Source organism: Spermophilus citellus (assembly GCF_964194105.1).
Source record: "Spermophilus citellus genome assembly, chromosome: 9".
Classification (NCBI taxonomy): domain Eukaryota; kingdom Metazoa; phylum Chordata; class Mammalia; order Rodentia; family Sciuridae; genus Spermophilus; species Spermophilus citellus.
Genome location: NC_138191.1, coordinates 2,592,368 through 2,611,378, shown reverse-complemented (window position 1 = coordinate 2,611,378; position 19,011 = coordinate 2,592,368). Strand labels below are relative to the sequence as shown.

General features: G+C 37.4%; 1 protein-coding gene across 1 annotated transcript; it reads right to left on the bottom strand.

Moving 5' to 3' along the window:
* Positions 1–1,981: 1,981 nt before the first annotated feature.
* On the bottom strand, positions 1,982–17,823 carry CTXND2 (cortexin domain containing 2). Its single transcript, XM_081307535.1, has 2 exons — positions 17,704–17,823; positions 1,982–2,362 (listed from the first exon to the last, which is right to left on the bottom strand). The coding sequence occupies exon 2, from the start codon at positions 2,287–2,289 to the stop codon at positions 2,122–2,124; it is 168 nt and encodes a 55-aa protein (XP_081163661.1). The 5' UTR covers positions 2,290–2,362; positions 17,704–17,823; the 3' UTR covers positions 1,982–2,121.
* Positions 17,824–19,011: the final 1,188 nt, after the last annotated feature.

Here is a 19,011-nt window from a genome sequence, read left to right as displayed (position 1 = left end):
GAGGTTATTAACAATTATAATAGTAAAATGGAATAGTCACAACAATATGACGATTTCATGGGTGGAAGATTCTTTCTTACTAGATATCTTAGCAAACTCAGCTTATTCACTTTTTTCTTCCTTAGTTGAGAACTTTTACTTTTTTTACTTAAAGAAAGCATTTAGGGCTGAGGCTGTGGCTCAGTGGTAGAGCACTTGCCTAGCATGTGTGAGGCACTGGGTTCGATTCTCAGCACCACATAAAAATAAATAAATAAAGTAAGTAAGTAAGTAAAGCTATTGGGTCCGTTCTTAAAATAAATAAGTCCTTATTAAAAAAAAACTATGAATTGCTTATTTCTGAATTTTTTAATTTAATATTTTTGGACCATGTTTGATCTCATGTAAACAAAACCACAGAAAGTGAAACCATGGATTGGGAGTGAGGGGACAATAGCTATTTCTAAGTGTATGTGGGGGAATGGTTCCAGGACCCTTGTGGATACTAAAATCCATGGATGTTCAAGTTCCTTATATAAAATGGTATATAGTATTTGCATATAACCTACATTTAACCTCGATGATCTATAATACCTAATTTAATGTAGGTGCTATGCAAATAGTTGTTATACTGAATTGTTTTAGGAATAATGCAAGAAAAAAATCTGTATTTATTCAGTATGGACACAATTTTTTTTTCCTGAATATTTGTGATAAGCAGTTGGGTGAATCCAAGATGTGGAATGCAGAGGACTGACTGCACCCTATTGCTGTTAAAGACAGGTCTAGCCTGGTCTCATTGGATAAATGCCTTCTCTGATTAATTTCTGGTCCAAGTCCCTGCATAAGCATAGACGATGCCCCACACTTAGATTCTAAAGTTATGGATATCAGTTCATATTCATATAATAGCTTTCTATTGCCTAGAATATTTGACCAGCATGGATAGATATGAGGGTTGGATATGAGGGCTTTAATTCTTCATTACTTGCTGTGCAAGAACCAGTCCTCTTCAGACTAACATTTGTTAAACTTTGGTAAGCAGCCTAGATGCCCTTCTTTCTTTCTAGTGAATTCCTTTGTGGACTTCACTGTCAGTTGACCCATATCCCATTCTACCAAATTTTCTTAACTTTAGACTTTGGAGAGTAGGCAACAAGAAATTTTTGGCTGAGAGAGATTATGGGATTCACCCAAGGAAAATTGGTTCTCCTCTACCACAGAATTCTATCTACTTCAAAGGAGCAGCAAATTTTATAAAACCTCATACATTAAAAACGTCTTGTTATAATCTCCTAAGACAATCAGTTCCTGTTTGTATAACTAAAGCAACCATTTGAGTCTGTTACTTGCAGGTGAGCTTCTACTTTTAGATGGGCCCTACAAAACATGATATTATGATACATCACAAAATTATGGCCTACTGTCCCATCCCAAAGACTTTAATTCTAATTTTTTTCGGTACTGGGATTGAACCCAGGGGCACCTAGACACTGTGCCAAATCCCCCATTTTTTAAAAAATTTGAGCCAGGTTCTCACTAAGTTGTTTAGGGCCTCACTAAGTTCCTGAGGCTGGTCTTGAACTTGTGACCCTCCTGGTGCAGCCTTCTCAAATCGCTGAGATTACAGGCATGTGCCATTGCACCCGGCCTAGGACATTAATGTCTAGACAACTAAAACCAATGTGTTCAACCTGTTTCTGTCTCACTTTAGTAATCATTTCCCTGAAGAGGAACAATGTAAATGGGCTTGTGTTTCATCTCTTTTTTTTATTATTCTCAACTCACTCTCTATATCCATTGTGGAATGCAAGAGTGAGAAGGCTGAGAAATGGGGAGGTGAGATAATATAAGGTCTGGATCATAAAGTCTGTATAAAATATTTCAAATCTCTTGTAAGCGGGTGTCCCAGGTTTTTTTTTTTTTTTTTTTTTTAAAGAGAAAGAGAGAGAGAGAGAGAGAGAGAGAGAGAGAGAGAGAGAGAGAGAGAGAATTTTAATATTTATTTTTTAGTTTTCGGCGGACACAACATCTTTGTTGGTATGTGGTGCTGAGGATCAAACCCGGGGCCGCACGCATGCCAGGCGAGCGCGCTACCGCTTGAGCCACATCCCCAGCCCCTGTCCCAGGTTTTATCACACTTCAGCTCAGAGGTGTTTCTGTGGTTGTGGAGCTTGCCTCGTACGGATTCTTCACCAACTTGGCACACCGAAAAATCATCACTATCAGAAATAGAAACAGAAGGACAACAAACGCAATGGCAAAGCCTTTGTCCACGTCGACACTGCTGGACGGGCTTGCGTCTTCCATGGTGACACACACCTCTGCCCTGTTAGCCAGCAGCAGTTACCTCCTCAGGTACGACTCCAGGTTTGTCATATTCCTAAGGAAAAAAAAGGATAAAACAAGTTGTTAGTGTTTTTTTTTTTTTTTTTTTTGTGTGTGTGTGTGTAACAATACCGCGTGGAGCCTGGTGCTGTGGCATGTTTTTAATCCCAGGGACTTGGGAGGCTGAGGAAAGAGGATTGAAAGTATTAAAAATAATAATAATACCAAAATGGGGTCAAGGGTTGCAAAAAATCATGAAGATCTATTTTAAAAGCATCAAGTTACAGTGACACATTCCTATAATTCCAGCAATTTGGAGGATTGCAAATTTGAGGCCAGCCTGTGCAACTCAGTGAGACCTTGTCTCAAAATAAAAATAAAAAGGGCTGGGAATGTAGCTCAATGGAGAGTATCGATAGGTTCAATTCCCAGTTACCTGCCCTCCAGAAAAAGACTTATTTAAGAAGCACTTATGATGGCGATGGGGTTGTGGCTCAGTGATAGAGTGCATGCCTAGCATGCGTGAGGCACTGGGTTCGAGCCTCAGCACCACATAAAAGTAAAATAAAGGTATTGTGTCCACCTACAACTAAAAAATAAACATTTTAAAAAAAGAAGCACTTATGAAATTGCTAAAGTTAATAATATATATTCCATAAGGCCAATAATGACTACTCCTATTTGCTCTGCCAATCTGTTTCTTTGTTGTCCCCCCCCCCGCAGTTCTGGGGGGTTGAACCCAGGGCCTTGTGCATGTTAAACTGTGGTGCAAGGGCTCCACCACTGAGCTATACACATCCTAGGCCCTGGCCCATTCTTTATGGGTACTGTGGTGGGGTGAATGGTGAGAGTTGGTGCACATATGGTTGACTAGACCTCCTCTTTATAAGATGTGAGAGAGATTATTTTTTTTTTAAAGGTGGGGGAGTCAAGAAACAGCAATAAGAACATCAAAAAGGATGTGTGAGAGTTCTGGTTCCTATTGTTGCGACTCTTGAGAATATACCCGATACTTACTGACCCTTGTGTTCACCTTGGGACTTGACCACAACTCTGTAGTAACAAGGAAGTTGCATTCAACACCTTTTACCTTGGGTTCTCATGGCCACCAGCTGAGCTCCTGCGCTGATGGAATGAATAGACATTGTAAATTTCTGATAAACGGATTAATTAAAAAAATAAAAGGTGCTATTTTGTTAACCAGATTTTCTTAAAAAACAACAACAAAAACATATGGGATGACAGAATAGATGTAAAAGGTTATTAAAATGGGTCTTCGTCTCAATTATGATTATGGTACAAAATTGAACAATACGTAGGTAGTATTGCATGCTTCAAAGAGAAACCTCCTAACCAGGCATTGCAAAAAGCAAGTGGCTAAAGACCATTTTTTAATATCCTCAGCTTAATATTCTGCTTGAGGGTGTAAAAAGGATTGAAAGTGAAGAGGCAGCAAATTTATTTATTTGGAGAAAAACTGTTGAAATGTTGGTATTTTCCACCTGTTCTTACCGCATTTATGAATCTTTCAGCACGTTATGTATTAGCATACTTATCAAGTCAGAGCTGTGAAAGCTACACTCAGAAATGTCACTCCTCCTCCATCATCCTTTTATTTCATTCCACCCAAGTATTATCCTTTCTACCCCATTCCTATTATCTTCATCCTGTAGGTAATAAATCTCCTCTATTTCTGGTTCATACTTCCTGTGTTCTTTTCACAAGTAAATCATTTTTCATTTCTCCTTTTTTTCTTACACCAAAGATAGCATCTCATAGATAGACATTCTTGCATTTTTTTTTTCACTTAATAATACATCCTGGCTCAGCAACTTAGCAAAATCCTGTTTCAAAAATTTAAAATTAAGTAAAAAAGAGCTGGAGATGGAGTTCAGTGGTAAAGTGCCCTTGGGTTCAATCCCCAGTACCAGAAAAAAGATTCTGGGACTCCCTTCTAATCTGAAATGATGTTTATAGGTAACTTCTGCATTATTATTATTATCATCATCATTATTTTATATAATTACTATCATTATCATTATTATTTTGTGGTACTAGGGATTGAACCCAGGGGCACTCTACCACTGAATTATATTCCCAGTCTGTTTTATTTTTTATTTTGAGGCAGGGACTCACTAAATTGCTTAGGACCTCACTAAGTTGCTGAGACTGGCCTTGAATTTGTGATTCTCTTGCCTCAGGCTCCTGAGTTGCTGAGATTATAGGCATGTGATATCAAGCCCAATTTGCATTATTTTTCATTTTTACAACTGTGGAGTATTCTTTCCTGTGGATAACCACTCTTATACACATATTTAATTATTTCCAATATTTTTGCAGCTATTAATAACTACTAATGCCAGGCATAGTGGCACACACCTGTAATCCCAGCAATTTGGGAGGCCGAGGCAGGAGGATTGTGAGTTTGAGATCAGCTTCAGCAAATTAATAAGTCCCTAAGCAACTTACTGAGATCCTGTCTCGAAATAAAAAATAAAAAGGACTGGGATGTGCTTCAGTGGTTAAGCACCCCTGGGTTCAATCAGTACCATAAATAAGTAAATGAACAAATTAATCTTTAAAAACTATTAGTAATGCTACAGTAATAATGCAGCAATAATACTTGTGTGCAGCTATTTTCATAAAAAAAGGTGTATCATCAGGGTAAAACCCCACAAGTGCATTTGTTGAGACAAAAGTTAAATGAATTTGTACTTATAGTAGATATAGCTAAATTTTCCTCCATAATGGTTGTATGATTTTGCATTCCTGTAAACAATTACTGAGCGTGCCTGCTTCCTCACAGCCTTGCCAACAGAATGTGTTGTCTCCAATAATTTATAATCTTTGACAATATAGATAAAGCATTTTATACTGGTATAGTTTTGTCTTTCTTTTATCATGAATTATATTGAAGATCTTTTAATTAAATCTTTAATTTAATTTATATCTCTCTTTTGTAGCAACTTGAAATATAATTAATATATAATGAAATATAATGAAACCATACAATGTACACCCATCAAAAACCATACAGTGTACTCCCATCAAAAAACCATTGGCATGTACAGCAAAAGTGTACATGCCAATGGTTTTTTAGTGTATTTGCAGAAATGTGCAATCATCACAATATTCCACTTAACTGTCACCCTACATTACCCCTGGCTCTAAACAGCCACTAATCGACTTTCTGTTTTACACACATACAGATGCAGAGACACACACACACACACACACACACACGTTTTGTGACTGGCTTTTTTTTTTTTTTTTTTTTTTTTTGGTACCAGGGATTGAACTCAGGGGCACTCAATCACTGAGCCACACCCCCAGCCCTATTTTGTGTTTTATTTAGAGACAGGGTCTCACTGAGTTGCTTAGTGCCTTGCCATTGCTGAGACTGCTTTGAATTCCAGAACCTCCTGTCTCAGCCTCCCGAGCCGCTGGAATTACAGGCGTGCACCACCATGCCCCGCTTGACCGGTGTGACTGGATTTTTTTTTTTGCTTAACAAGATGGTTTTATGATTTATCCATATTGTAGCATGTATTGGTACTTGTTTTCTTTATGTGGCTGAATAATATTTCATTGTAGGGATATATACCATATTTTGTTGTTGATTCATCCGTTTATGGACATTTGGGTTGTTTCTAAATTTTGGCTATTATGAATAACATTGCTACAAACATGAAGCTTTGTGTGGCTATGTTTTCATTTATCTTGGGTATATACTTAGGAGTGGAATTATAAGTGGGAATTCTATATTTAATCATCTGAAGAACTACCAGATGATACTTCACACATAGTAGAAGGGCTAGAATTAAAAGTCAGGTAATAAGTGTCGGTGAGGATATGGAGAACTTGGAACCCTCCAACACTGCTGGTTGGAATAAAATGGTGCAGCCACTTTGGAAAACAGTCTGTATAGCTCAGTTGGCAAAGTGCTTGCCTCCCTTGCACAAGGCACTGGGTTCAATCCCCAGCACCACAAAAAAAAAAAAAAAAAAAAAAAAAAGGAAAACAGTCTGGTAGCTCCTCAAGTGATTAAGCATAGAGTTATCACTTGCATATGTCTGTCTCTCTCACTCTCTTTTTCTTTTTTTCTTTCTTTTTGAGAACACAGGGATTGAACCCCAGGGGACTCGACCACTGAGCCAAATTCCCAGTCCTATTTTAAAAAAAATTTTTTTAGTTATAGATAGACACAATACCTTCATTTTATTTATTTATTTTTATGTGGTGCTGAGGATTGAACCCAGTGACTTACACATGCTAGGTGAACACTCTACCACTAAGCTACAATCCCAGCCCCCCAGCCCTGTTTTGTATTTTATGTACTGAGTTGCTTAGCGCCTTGCTGTTGCTGAGGCTGACTTTGAACTTGAAATCAGCCTCCCAAGCCACTGGGATTACAGGTATGTGCCACTGTGCCCAATCTCTCTCACTCTCTTTATGTTTTACACCAATAATTAAAAAACCAAATTGCCCAGTGACTTGCAAAATTTTCCTCATATCCTGTGGATTTTCTTTTAACTTTCTTGACATTGTCCTTTGAATCACAAAAGTGCTTAACTATTTTTTTCTTTGGTTACTTGTACTTTTGGTGTCATATCTAAGAACCCATTGCCAAATCCAAGATCACAATGATTTATCCCTATTTTTCGTCTTAAGAACTTTACAGCTTTGACTCTTATGTTAAGGTCTTTAACCCATTTTGAGTTCATTTTTGCATATGGTATAAGGTTAAGGCCCAACTTCATTCTTTTACATGTGGATATTCAGTTTTCCTGGTATGATTTGATGAAAAGAATATATTTTTTGCCATTGAATGTTTTCAAAATTCTGGTTGAAAAATCATATGATCAGAGAAACATATTCATTTCTGGACTTTCAATTCTATTTCATTGATTTATCTATCTACACATGTATATTTTATGCCAATATTACACTGTCTTGATAACTGTGAGCACTCCAACTTCTTGTATTTAAGATTTTTTGGTTACTCAGGGTCTCTCAAGTTTCCATACAAATTTTATTTTAGTTTGTTAAAATTTTTAAAAATTTTTTAGCTGTACTGGGGATTGAATTCTACTACTGAGCTATACTCCCAGCCCTTTTTATTTTTCATTTTCAGACAGGGGCTAGCTAAATTGCCCAGACTGCCTTGAACCTGGAATCCTCCTGCTTTAGCCTTTCAAGTTGCTGGGATTACAGATGTGCACTATTGTGCCAGGTTCCATGTGAATTTTAGAGCCATCTTGTCAATTTTCACAAGGAAGCCACTGGGATTCTGGTTACAGATTACACTGACAATTTGAAGAGTATTGCCATCTTAATGATACTGTCTTCTGATTCATGAACATGGGGATGACTTTTCATTTCTTTAAATTTTTTCAATCTAACAATATTCTATAGATTTCAGAGAATTTTGCACTTATATTGGTTATGTTTATTCTTTATTATTTTATTCTTTTTTATGTTATGCTATTTATTTATTTTACATTTGTTTTTGTAATACTGGGGATTGAATATTCATGGTAGGCAAGTGCTCTACCACTGAGCTACACACTGGACCTATTTTATTTTGGGGGGCATGTGTGTATGTGTGTTACTGGGGATTGGACCTATGTACTCTACCACTGAACTACAGCCACGCCTGCCCCAGCCTTATTTTATTTTTTATTTTGAGATAGGGTCTTGCTAAATTGACCAGGCTGGCCTTAAATGTGAGATCCTCCTACCTCAGTCTTTCAAATCATTGGGATTATAGGCATGTGCTACCTAGGTTAGTTTAAGTGAAATTATTTTGCCAGGCACAGTTGTGCATGCCTGAAATCCAGCTATTTTGGAGGTTGAGGCAGGAGGATCACAAGTTTGAGACCAGTCTGGGCCATTTACTGGGACCCTGTCTCAAAAAGGGGCTGAGAATGTAACTCAGTGATAGAGCACCCCTGGATTCAATCCCCAGTGTTGGATAAAAAAAGGAAAAAAGGGAATTGTTTTCTTTTTTTAATATTTATTTTTTAGGTGTAGATGGACACAACACAATGCATTTATTTTTATGTGGTGCTGAGAATAAAATCCGGGTCTGCCCATGCTAGGCGAGTGCTCTAGTGCTGAGCCACAATCCCAGCCCAAGGAATTGTTTTCTTAATAATTTTTTTTTTTTTGAGACAGGGTCTTGTTGTGTTGCCCATGCTTGTCTTAAACTCATACACTTAAGTGATTCTCCTGCTTCAGTCTACCAAGTAGCTGAAACTACAGGTGCACACCACCCCAATGGCTAATAGTACCTTTTAAAATTTTTTTTTCTTGTAGATGTAGGTGAATAGCATGCCTTTATTTCATTTGTTTATTTTCATGTGGTGCTAAGGATTGAACCCAGTGCCTCACATGTGCTCAGCAAGTGCTCTGCCACTGAGCCACAGTCCCAGACCATAACATTCATATCTTTTATATAAATCATTTGTTTATGTCTTTTGTCCTTTTTTCCAGCCTCATTCTTTACATGTTGTTTATGCAGGAAGAATGTTAGTCCTGCAGATGTGACATATATTACAATATTTAATGTGACATATATTGCAAATATTTTCTCCTGGCTTTTCAATTGTCTTTTCTTTTTATTTGTGGTGGCTTTTTTTTTTCTTTTGCCATACAAGTTTTTTTTTTTTTAAATCAGTGATATTTATCAATTTTTTTATTATCTCTGAATTTTGAGTCATTATTACAAAGATTTCCCCTCATCCAGATTATAGAATTCACCCGTGTTCTTTTCTACTGTTTATCTGGCTCCTTTTTCTTTTTTTCTTGATCCCCTTGGAGTTTATTTTAGTATATGGTGTCAGGAATGAAGATCCTCAGTAATTTAGTGAGAACTTGTCTCAACAAAACCAACAAAACAAAAAATGGGCTCAGATGTAGCTCAGTGCTTGTGGTTAAACCCCCAGTACCACACACACACATACACACACACACACACACACACACACACACACACACACACACAAAGAGCTGTGGTCATTACGGACAGAGGCACAGCTTGTCAAAGAACTGCAATGAAAATGGTCTTAAGACTTAGGATGAGAGAAAACTGGTCTGGAGCTCCTCCTGTTGGCTAGAAAATGTGGGAAGACTGGTAGATATTTGTGCAACTTTCAAAGTATGTTTATTATTTCCATACATATGACATTATTCCTGTGTCTTGTCCTTTTTGTGGTGCTCTTTCAGAGCAATGCCATATGCTTGGTTTTTTTTTTATTTTTTGATAGAGTGAGAGAGTGAGAGAGAGAGAGAGAGAGAAAGAGATAATTTTTTAATATTTATTTTTTAGTTTTTGGCGGACACAACATCTTTGTTTGTAGGTGGCGCTGAGGATCGAACCCGGGCCGCACGCATGCCAGGCGAGCGCGCTACTGCTTGAGCCACATCCCCAGCCCCCCATATGCTTGTTTGTGTTCCAAATTACAATGGTTTCTCACTCTAATTTCCTTTCAGGCCTATTTCCAAAATATCTCTTAAATCAATTCTGTTCTCTTCATTCCTACTACTAATCTAGACTACCAATGCCAGACTCCTATAAATTCCCTCTGATTTCTTGAAAACACTCTTGTTCCCTTCTGAACCACAAAGTGATCTTTAATAAATGTAAATTGATTAGTTCTCTGATTAAAATCCTCCAGCAACTTCCCTTGTCTTGGACCTTCTTAATGGGGCTACACTTTGGTCTAAGCTTGTTTTTTTTGCCACTTTCCGCCCCTTATACTTTTTGATCTTGGAATATTGGACTTTTCATAGTTTCATGAATTTTGCGTGAAACGCCTCTTGCCTCCAAATCTTTCCCACTAACACTCGCTACATTTTTTTTTATAGACATAGAAAACTCCCTGCATTTTTATCCTCCCTCTATATTCAACTTTTATGTCTAAGCTTAAGTATTAATTTACCAGGGCAATTTTCTTCAATCTATTATAGTTACCTTAGTGTCTATATTCTCTGATAAAATAGTAATCCTAAATGAGATTATGGGCCATATCTAATTTGTTTCTTATCCTAAAAGTCTGGGTTATATCATATGCTCAATACATTTCTGTTTAATGAATGAGTGTTGCACTGTATCTTGCTAAAGTGGATGTGTAAAAATTTCTGTTGAAGGAATTTTTGTGAATGAATAAATGACTTTGAGATACAGCATTGAATGAAGACAGAAGAAGACTACTGGTGATCTACTGGAAATAATGTCAGCAGAATAGTGAAGGAGGAATCCAAACTTCAGTGAATAGAGTGGAAATGGCAGTGAGGAAATGAAGACACTAAGACTTTAAATAATTAATGAGACATTGAACTAGGAAAGAAAGAAGAGAAGTAAAATAGCAGCTGAAAGCCTATTGCAGAATCAAGTGAGGGATTTCTTTTCAAAGGTGGAATAGAAGGGTATCAGGTAGGATGGGTGCTTTTAGTTGCAAGTGACAGAAAAGTCTAATCAAGTGAGGTTTTAAAAATACATGGGTTAGAGGTATAACTCAGTGATAGAGCACATGTTTAACATGTATAAGAACCTGAGTTCAATCCCCAGCACCAGAAAATAAAACAAAACCACCATGCAACTTATTGATTCATGAGGCTAAAAGGTCTTGGGGAAAAGCTAACTTTAGAAATGGTTGGACTCCAAGTCCAGGTGTCCGTGGGTTATATCTTTACATGTTGATTGCTTTTTCTGCCCTGCCTTTATTCTGTGTTTTTATTCCCAGAATGGCTTCCCTTATGGTATCAAGAATGGGTCCAGGAAATCCAGACTTCACATAAACCCCCCTATACAACATCTCTCCTTCCTCCATTCCAAAAGGACAAAGAACATTTTTATATCAGACAGGATTCTTGTCTGTCAGCAACAGAAATGGAGTCTCTCTTACTTAAACAGAAAAGATATTTATTGGAAAGCGATCATTTAGCCCTAGAAGGAGAACTAGTTTTACAAAAAAAATCAGAAACCAACAAGCCGGGTGATATGGTACACAATTGTAACCTCAGCTACTTGTGAAGCTGAGGCAGGAGGATTGCAAGGCCAAACAATTTAGAGAGACTCTGTCTCAAAACAAAAAATAAAATGGAAGAATGCCCCTAGATTCAATCCCCAGTACCACAAAACAAACAAATTAAAAAAAAAATGAAAAACAGAAACTAACAGAAGCCAGCCATCAGAAATCATAGCCAAGGTCAGTGCAGGAAAAGTCTGGTCAGGACAATGCTGGCACTAGACATGGCCACCATCAGACATTGCTGTTGCTGAGTATTCTTGATGCTGTCATTGGATACTGCTGCCTCTGCCATGCCTGAATTATAAATTGTGTCATCTTTGTGTCACTCAATATTCTAGTCCCTGGCTAGAGCATCCAACTGGTCACAGCCGAGTCACGCACCAGCACCTCAGCTGTCACAGTGTGGAAGAGGGAATATTTGGTTTCTCCAGACTTCTAGAGTGGGAAGGAGATTCTGTCTCGCATGGATTCATATGTAGGAAGATATCCCCAATAAGAGGGGATTTGGGATGTTGGGAAAACAAAAAATGACAAACATCCACTTTTTTGATCTTGGCCCCCGTCCAACTAAGTGCTCTTTTTAAAAAGACTCATCTATAAGGGAAAGGTTGAAAATAAAAGGGAAAGAAAAAGGTATACAAGGTAAATGCTAACCAAAAGAAAACTGAGGAGCTATTTTAATATCAGACAAAATGGAACTTAAGGTAAAAAGTATTATTAGGGATAGAGGATTGATAAATACTGATAAAGGATTCAAGTCAGCAGAAAGATATAACTGTTCTAAATTTTATGCATCGATAAAATAGCTGTGGGCTGGGATTTAGCTCAGTTGGTAGAGTGCTTGCCTCGAATGCACAAGGCCTTGGGTTCAATCCCCAGCACCACCAAAAAAAAAAAAAAAGTTTAACAATAAACAAAAAGCAGCAGAATTATAGGAAGACACTGATAAAAATCACCATTACAATAGGTAGCCAATATATTCTCAATTTTTTTAAAAATTTTTTTAAGAGAGAGAGAGAGAGAATGTTAATATTTATTTATTTTAGTTTTCAGAGGACACAACATCTTTGTTTGTATGTGGTGCTGAGGATCGAACCCAGGCCGCACGCATGCCAGGCAAGCTCGCTACTGCTTGAGCCACATCCCCAGCCCTATTCTCAATTATTAAAAGGGGAAAGATTGCTATGAAGAAAACTATAAAACATTGATGAAAGAAATTGAGGAGGACATGAAAAGTAGAAATATATCCTGTGTCATGGATTAGAATAATCAATATCATTATTTTAAAATTTTGGGGCAGAGTCTCACATAAATTGCCCAGGCTGGCCTTGAAGTTGCAATCATCCTATATCAGCCTACAAAATAGCTAGGATTATGGGCTTACACCACCATGTCCAGCTTTCAATATTGTTAAAGTATCTATACTACCCAAAGTAATCTACAGATTCAATTTAATCCCTATCAAAATACCAATAACTTTCTTCACAGAAGTAGAAAAAACAATCCTAAGATTTGTATGGAATGACAATCATAAAACAAAAAAATGTCAAAGAATTTTTCTTTTTCTTTTTTTTTTTTTTTTTTTTTTGTACCAGGGATTGAACTCATGGGCACTCAACCACTGAGACATATCCCCAGCCCTATCTCACTGCGTTACTTAGCACCTTGCTGTTCCTGAGGCTGGCTTTGAACTCGGGCTCCTCTTGCTTCGGCCTCCTGAGCTGCTGGGATTACAGGCGTGCACCACCATGCCCAGTTTAGGTCAACGCAATCTTGATGAAAAAGAACCAAGCAGGAAGCATTCCACTATCTGATTTCAAAATATACCACAAAGGTGAAGTAATTAAGACAGCGAAGTTTTGGCATGGAAAGACACATAAACCATTGGAACAAAGCAGAGCTAGAAGTAAATTCACATGTCAACAGCCAACAGTTTTTTGTTTTTTCTTTTGTATTAGGGATTTAACCTGAGGCCATTCACAACTGAGCTACATCCCCAGCCCACCCCCCCCCTTTTTTTTTTTTTTAAGTTTAAGACAGGATCTCACTCAGTTACTTAGGGCTCTACTGAGTTGTTGAGGCTGGCTTTGAACTTGTGATCCTCTTGTCTCAGTCTCCTGAGCTGCAACTGATTTTTGACAAAGGTGCTAAGAACATGCTGTGGAGAAAGGAAAGTCTTCTCAATAAATGGTGTTGGGAAAATTGGATATCTACATGCAGAAGAGTAAGACTAGACCCTTATTTTCTTACCAGTTATAAAAATCCAATCAATTCAAAATGGATTAAAGATTTAAATGTGATACTTGAAACTATGAAACTGCTAGTAGGAAACATAATGGAAACATTTCTGAACATTGGAATAGACAAGGACTTTTTAAACAAAACCCCCAAATCACAGGAAACAAAAGCAAAAATAGATAATGGAGATGAGATTACATCAAACTAAAAAGCTTCTGCTCAGCAAAGGAAACAATCAACAAAGTGAACAGACAACCTACAGAATGGGAGAAAATATTTGCAAACTATACATCTGACAAGAGGTTGATATACATAATGAAGAAGGCATTCCAAAAACTAAATAGCAAAAATTAAAAAAAAAATCCAATTTATAAATGGGCAATAGACCTAAATAGACATTTCTCAAAAGAAGACATACTAATGGCCAACAAGTATATGGAAAAAAATGTTCAACACTACTAATCATCTGGGAAATGCAAATCAAAAGTACAATGAGGAATGAGGTATCTATCACCTCACTGCAGTAACAATGGTCCTATCATAAGCAATAGAAGCAGCTAGCCAGGTTCAGTGGTACACAACTGTAATCCTAACAAATCAGGACTCAAAGGCAGGAGGACTGCAAGTTCAAGGCCATCCAAAGCAACTTAGTAAGACCCTGTCTCAAAGTAAAAGACAAAAAGGACTGAGGATGTAGCTCAGTGATAAAGCACTCTTTGGTTCAATCACCAGTACTCATTCCCAGGGAAAATGTTTAGCACATAGATGAATAGTCTTGAGTTTCCATGGGCCTCATATTTCATATGGAATAGCACATTATATTTTATTTTTTGCAGTATTGGTAATTGAACCCGTTATATGCAAATACTCTACCAATGAGCAACACTCCCAGTTTTTTATTTTTATTTTTTTTATTTTGAGACAGTGTCTCACTGAATTACTGAGGCTGGCCTCAAATTTGAGGCTGAGGGTTAGGATTGTGGCTCAGTGGTAGAACGTTTGCTTAGCATGTGTGAGCACTCGGTTTTATCCTCAGCACCATGTTAAAAGAAAAAAAAAAAACTAAACAAAATAAAGTTATTGTGCCTATCTACAATTGAAAATATTTTTAAAAATTTAAGGCTGGCCTCAAATTTGCTATCCTACTGCCTCAGCCTCTCAGGTAGCTAGGATTAGAACTATGTCCCTCCATTCCCTACCTGTGGACACTGAATTATAAAAGGGATAGGGGTACACTAGAAAATCTTCAGTGGAAAAAAACTAAAATAATAGAAATACCATATCCTCTGAGAAATTATTAAAGAATCATCAATAAGTCCTTGATAGTTATGTTTAAATTACTGAAAATCTTGAGACTTGAAATTTAGGGTAATGAATTGAAATTTTATTCTTTCAGACACAGGGGAACCATTGAAGGTTTTTGAGCAGATAAAACACTTTGAGAGGAGAGGCCAAAATTGTTGTGTATCGCACTAACTGTAATGTAAGCCCTAGGAGTCTGTTCTGTTCATAGTATAGCTTGTGTAGGGAAAGGCTGGCACTCTGTGGATATTTAATTCACACACATGAGTGAATTAATATTCATATCAGTACTTGGCATGTTGTGTGTGTACGATTCATGCTTGTTGAAAGAAGGAAAATAAATGATCAAAGCCGTACTTTAGGAAGATAACTGACAAGAGTGTGTAAAAGGTACTGGAAATATAAAATAGCACAACAGGGGAAAACAACAGGGAGGCGTTGTAGCAGTGTCAAGAGGAAACAAAGGTTAGGGGACCAGATAACAGAAAGGAGGCATGGATACAGATACGAGGTTGTGAAAAGATTTGCAACCACTTAGGAATTAAATGGACATATAGTGGGAAGACAGAAGTGCTAAAGAAATACTGGGACTTGAATTTGGAAAACTGAAAGAAAAATTTTGACATTCATAGAATTATTTATTTTAAGGATAGCAGATATTTTAATATACCACAGTGAATTCTGTTTTGGGGGAATAGGTTAATTTAAAGGTACTGACAAAACATGCTCAGAAAGGCAGAAATGCAGGACTGAAATTTAGGAGGAAAAACAAGATCTTTGGAATTGAGAGTCACCCAACTACAGGATAATTGAAATCATAGTAGATAAGAAGATCAAAGGAAAATTAGCAACAATAAAATATCTGCATTTACGGTGGAGGAAAGAGGTCAAAAAGCCACAGATGGAGTAGTTACAAGTAGGAGAGACTGGAGCTTGTAGGGTTGAGGAATTGAAACCATAAGAGAATTTGAAGGAGAGGGTTTGCTGATAGCGATAATGCTCCAGGAAGATTGAAAACGTTCAATATCTGGAAATTGGAAAGCATCAAGTCACCTTTGGTTCTCTTTCTCTTTATCTAATTAAATCTGAATTTCTGAACCTTGAATCAAAGGTCCTGTACTGATTCAGACTTTTCACTCATAGCTGCCAAATTCCAACAGGCTACTTTTGCTCCAATTAGGATCAGAACTTTCCTCCTTCTCCCTCTAAAAGTAAAATGCATTTTTACTGGGGCTGTGGCAGTTGGGAAGAGAATAAAAAAAGATAATGTTGTTTTGTCCTAAATATACCATGTATAATCTTGGCTCTTTTCATATGCATGGATCCAGGTTTTATGGAACCTAAGTTTACAAATCTCTCTTTAAGAAAAACAGTACAAGATTTTGAATACAAAATTTGGTAAACAATTTTTGTATTTTTTATTATTAAGTTTTTATTATTATTATTATTATTATTATTATTATTATTATTATTATTATTATTTTGGAATAGGGGATTGAACCAAGGAGAGCTTTACCACTGAGCTACTTCCCTACTCCTTTTTTTAAAAAAATATTTTATGTTTTTTTTTTCTTTATTGTAGTTGGACATAATACCTTTATTTCGTTTTTTTTTTTTTAAGAGAGAGTGAGAGAGGGGAGAGAGAGAGAGAGAGAGAGAGAGAGAGAGAGAGAGAGAATTTTTAATATTTATTTTTTAGTTCTCAGCGGACACAACATCTTTGTTGGTATGTGGTGCTGAGGATCGAACTCGGGCCGCACGCATGCCAGGAGAGCGCGCTACCGCTTGAGCCACATCCCCAGCCCCCTTTATTTCTTTTATGTGGTGCTGAGGATAGAACCCAAGGCCTCATACATTCTAGGTGAGTGATCTACTGCTAGTACTTTTTTATTTTTTATTTTGAGACAGGGTCTTGCTAAATTGCTGAGGCTAGCCTTGACCTGTGATCCCCCTGCCTCAAGCTCCTGAGTAGAGAGTACAGGCATGTGCTAACCAATTTTTTTTGAATGGAAAAAGTTACAACAAATTATTGGAGGCTTGGATATTCAGTTTCTTTTCTTTGAGATTTCTTAGGCTAAAATAGGTTGTTTTTTTTTTTTTTTGGACACATATGCTATCAAAAAAGGTAGATTCAAAATTTGCTTTTCAAAGTAAGACTTGTCCTAGAAATGTTTGTAAAAGTGACTTTAAAGTTCTTGTATTCTTTGAGACAAGTAGCAGTGTTGCTCAGGACTAGTGTGGGAGGAAAAGAAAGTGGGGCATGACTATTGGTTCATGTTAAATCTGGTCCTGCTCAAGTAAAAAACAGAAGAGAGCATTTGTGAATCTTTAACAAAGTCACTTTCTCTTTGACTTCCAAAAGGATCAAAGAGATCACCTCTTCCTTTCCATGTGTTCTTCTCCCTAATCTCTTCATTCTTTCCACCAAATAGTACCAAATCATTTTTTTTAAAACACCCCCAAGCTAAAAAGACCCAGCATTTCTCTCCTGGCCCCAAGTTTAGCCTAAAGGGAGAAGTTGATGAAGAAACACAATAATGAATCTTACTATAATTCCTAAAATCAAAGACAGTCTTTGACTAATAGGACTAATCAGGGTGTTTCCCCAACTTACCTTGAAAAGAGACCCTAGCCAAGACCATCCCTCTCAGATGCAAGTTTCACTTTTCCAAAAAAGCTATGACAAAACAAAGCTCTTTACTCCTCCCAGTCATTTCCCTCATGTTGCCCCAGCTCAGAGGAAGATGCCATTAAACTCGGGATTGTTGGGATTTTTCCCAGGTGGAAACAACACCAGGAAGGCGTACTGGTCGTCATTTACCTTTTGAGAGAGAGCTGTCCTAGGCTGGATTTGGCTGTTGCCAGGGCAGTCTCCTATTCAAGCACATCTCTTGGCGCTTTTCCTCTCTTTATCAACCCTCTGGTGCAAAAGAGGTTGGTGGCTCTCTCCCACGCTGAACTCAGAAGCTTCATGAATAGTTTAAAACAGGATCAACTTTCAGGCACTCCCATCGTGGGTGAGAAAATGATCCCACTAGATTAAATTGGAGCCTAGATGGGTGGAGGAATATTTCCACAACTCTGCCAGGGCCAGGACAGCCACAGTTAATAACTCAGGTAGTACCTTCTAGGCATGATCACATGGGTGGTAGAGGATGGATCAGCAGCCAGCTTTCGGCCTATTAAATGGGTCTCTGGATTAATAGCTCACCTCAGAACTTGCTAGAAATGCAAATTCTTGGATCCCAATCTCAGCCTTAATGAATAAGAAATCTTAGGGGTGTTGGTGTCTGGGTTTTAACCAATTCCTCTATGTGATGTGATATATGCTCAAATTTGAAAACTACTTGTCAACAGGATCAGTAAAGCTTTAAAATCTTTGCCACCTTTCATCAAAAGTATTTACTGGGGACATTTGGATCAGAAAAGTCAAAATGATTTCACTTAGCTTAGTCATTGTACATGTTCATAAATATTTCTAATGCAAAATTTACGACTGTTTTCTAAAGTTTTTTTATTCTTTTTTTTTTAGGTGTAGCTGGACATAATAACTTTATTTATTTATTTTATGTGGTACTGAGGATCAAACCCAGTGCCTCTCGTGTTCTAGGCAAGTGCTCTACCACTGAGCCACAATCTTAGCCCTCTAAAGGGTTTTATTTATTTTCTACTTTTGGGTTCCAGGGATTGAACCCAGGGGTGTTTAGCCACTGAGCCACATCCCCAGCTCTTTTATTTTTTATTTTGAGACAGGATCTTGCTAAGTTGCTTAGGGCCTTACTGAGTTGCTGAGACTGGTCTCAAATTTGAGATCCTCCTGCTTCAGCCTCCAGAGCCACTGGGATTAGAGGTGTGCACATTGCACATGGCTGTTATAATTATTATTATATTTTTAGTTGTAGTTGGACACAATATCTTTGTTTTATTTATTTATTTTAAATATTTATTTTTTAGTTGTAGTTGAACACAATGCCTTTATTTTATTTATTTTTATGTGGTGCTGAGGATTGAACCCAGTGCCTCGCACATGCTAGGCGAGTGCTCTACTACTGAACCACAACCCCAGTGCCTTGTGGAAATGTTTTTGTGGGATAAATTTTTCAAAATATTGGGGCTGGGGATGTGGCTC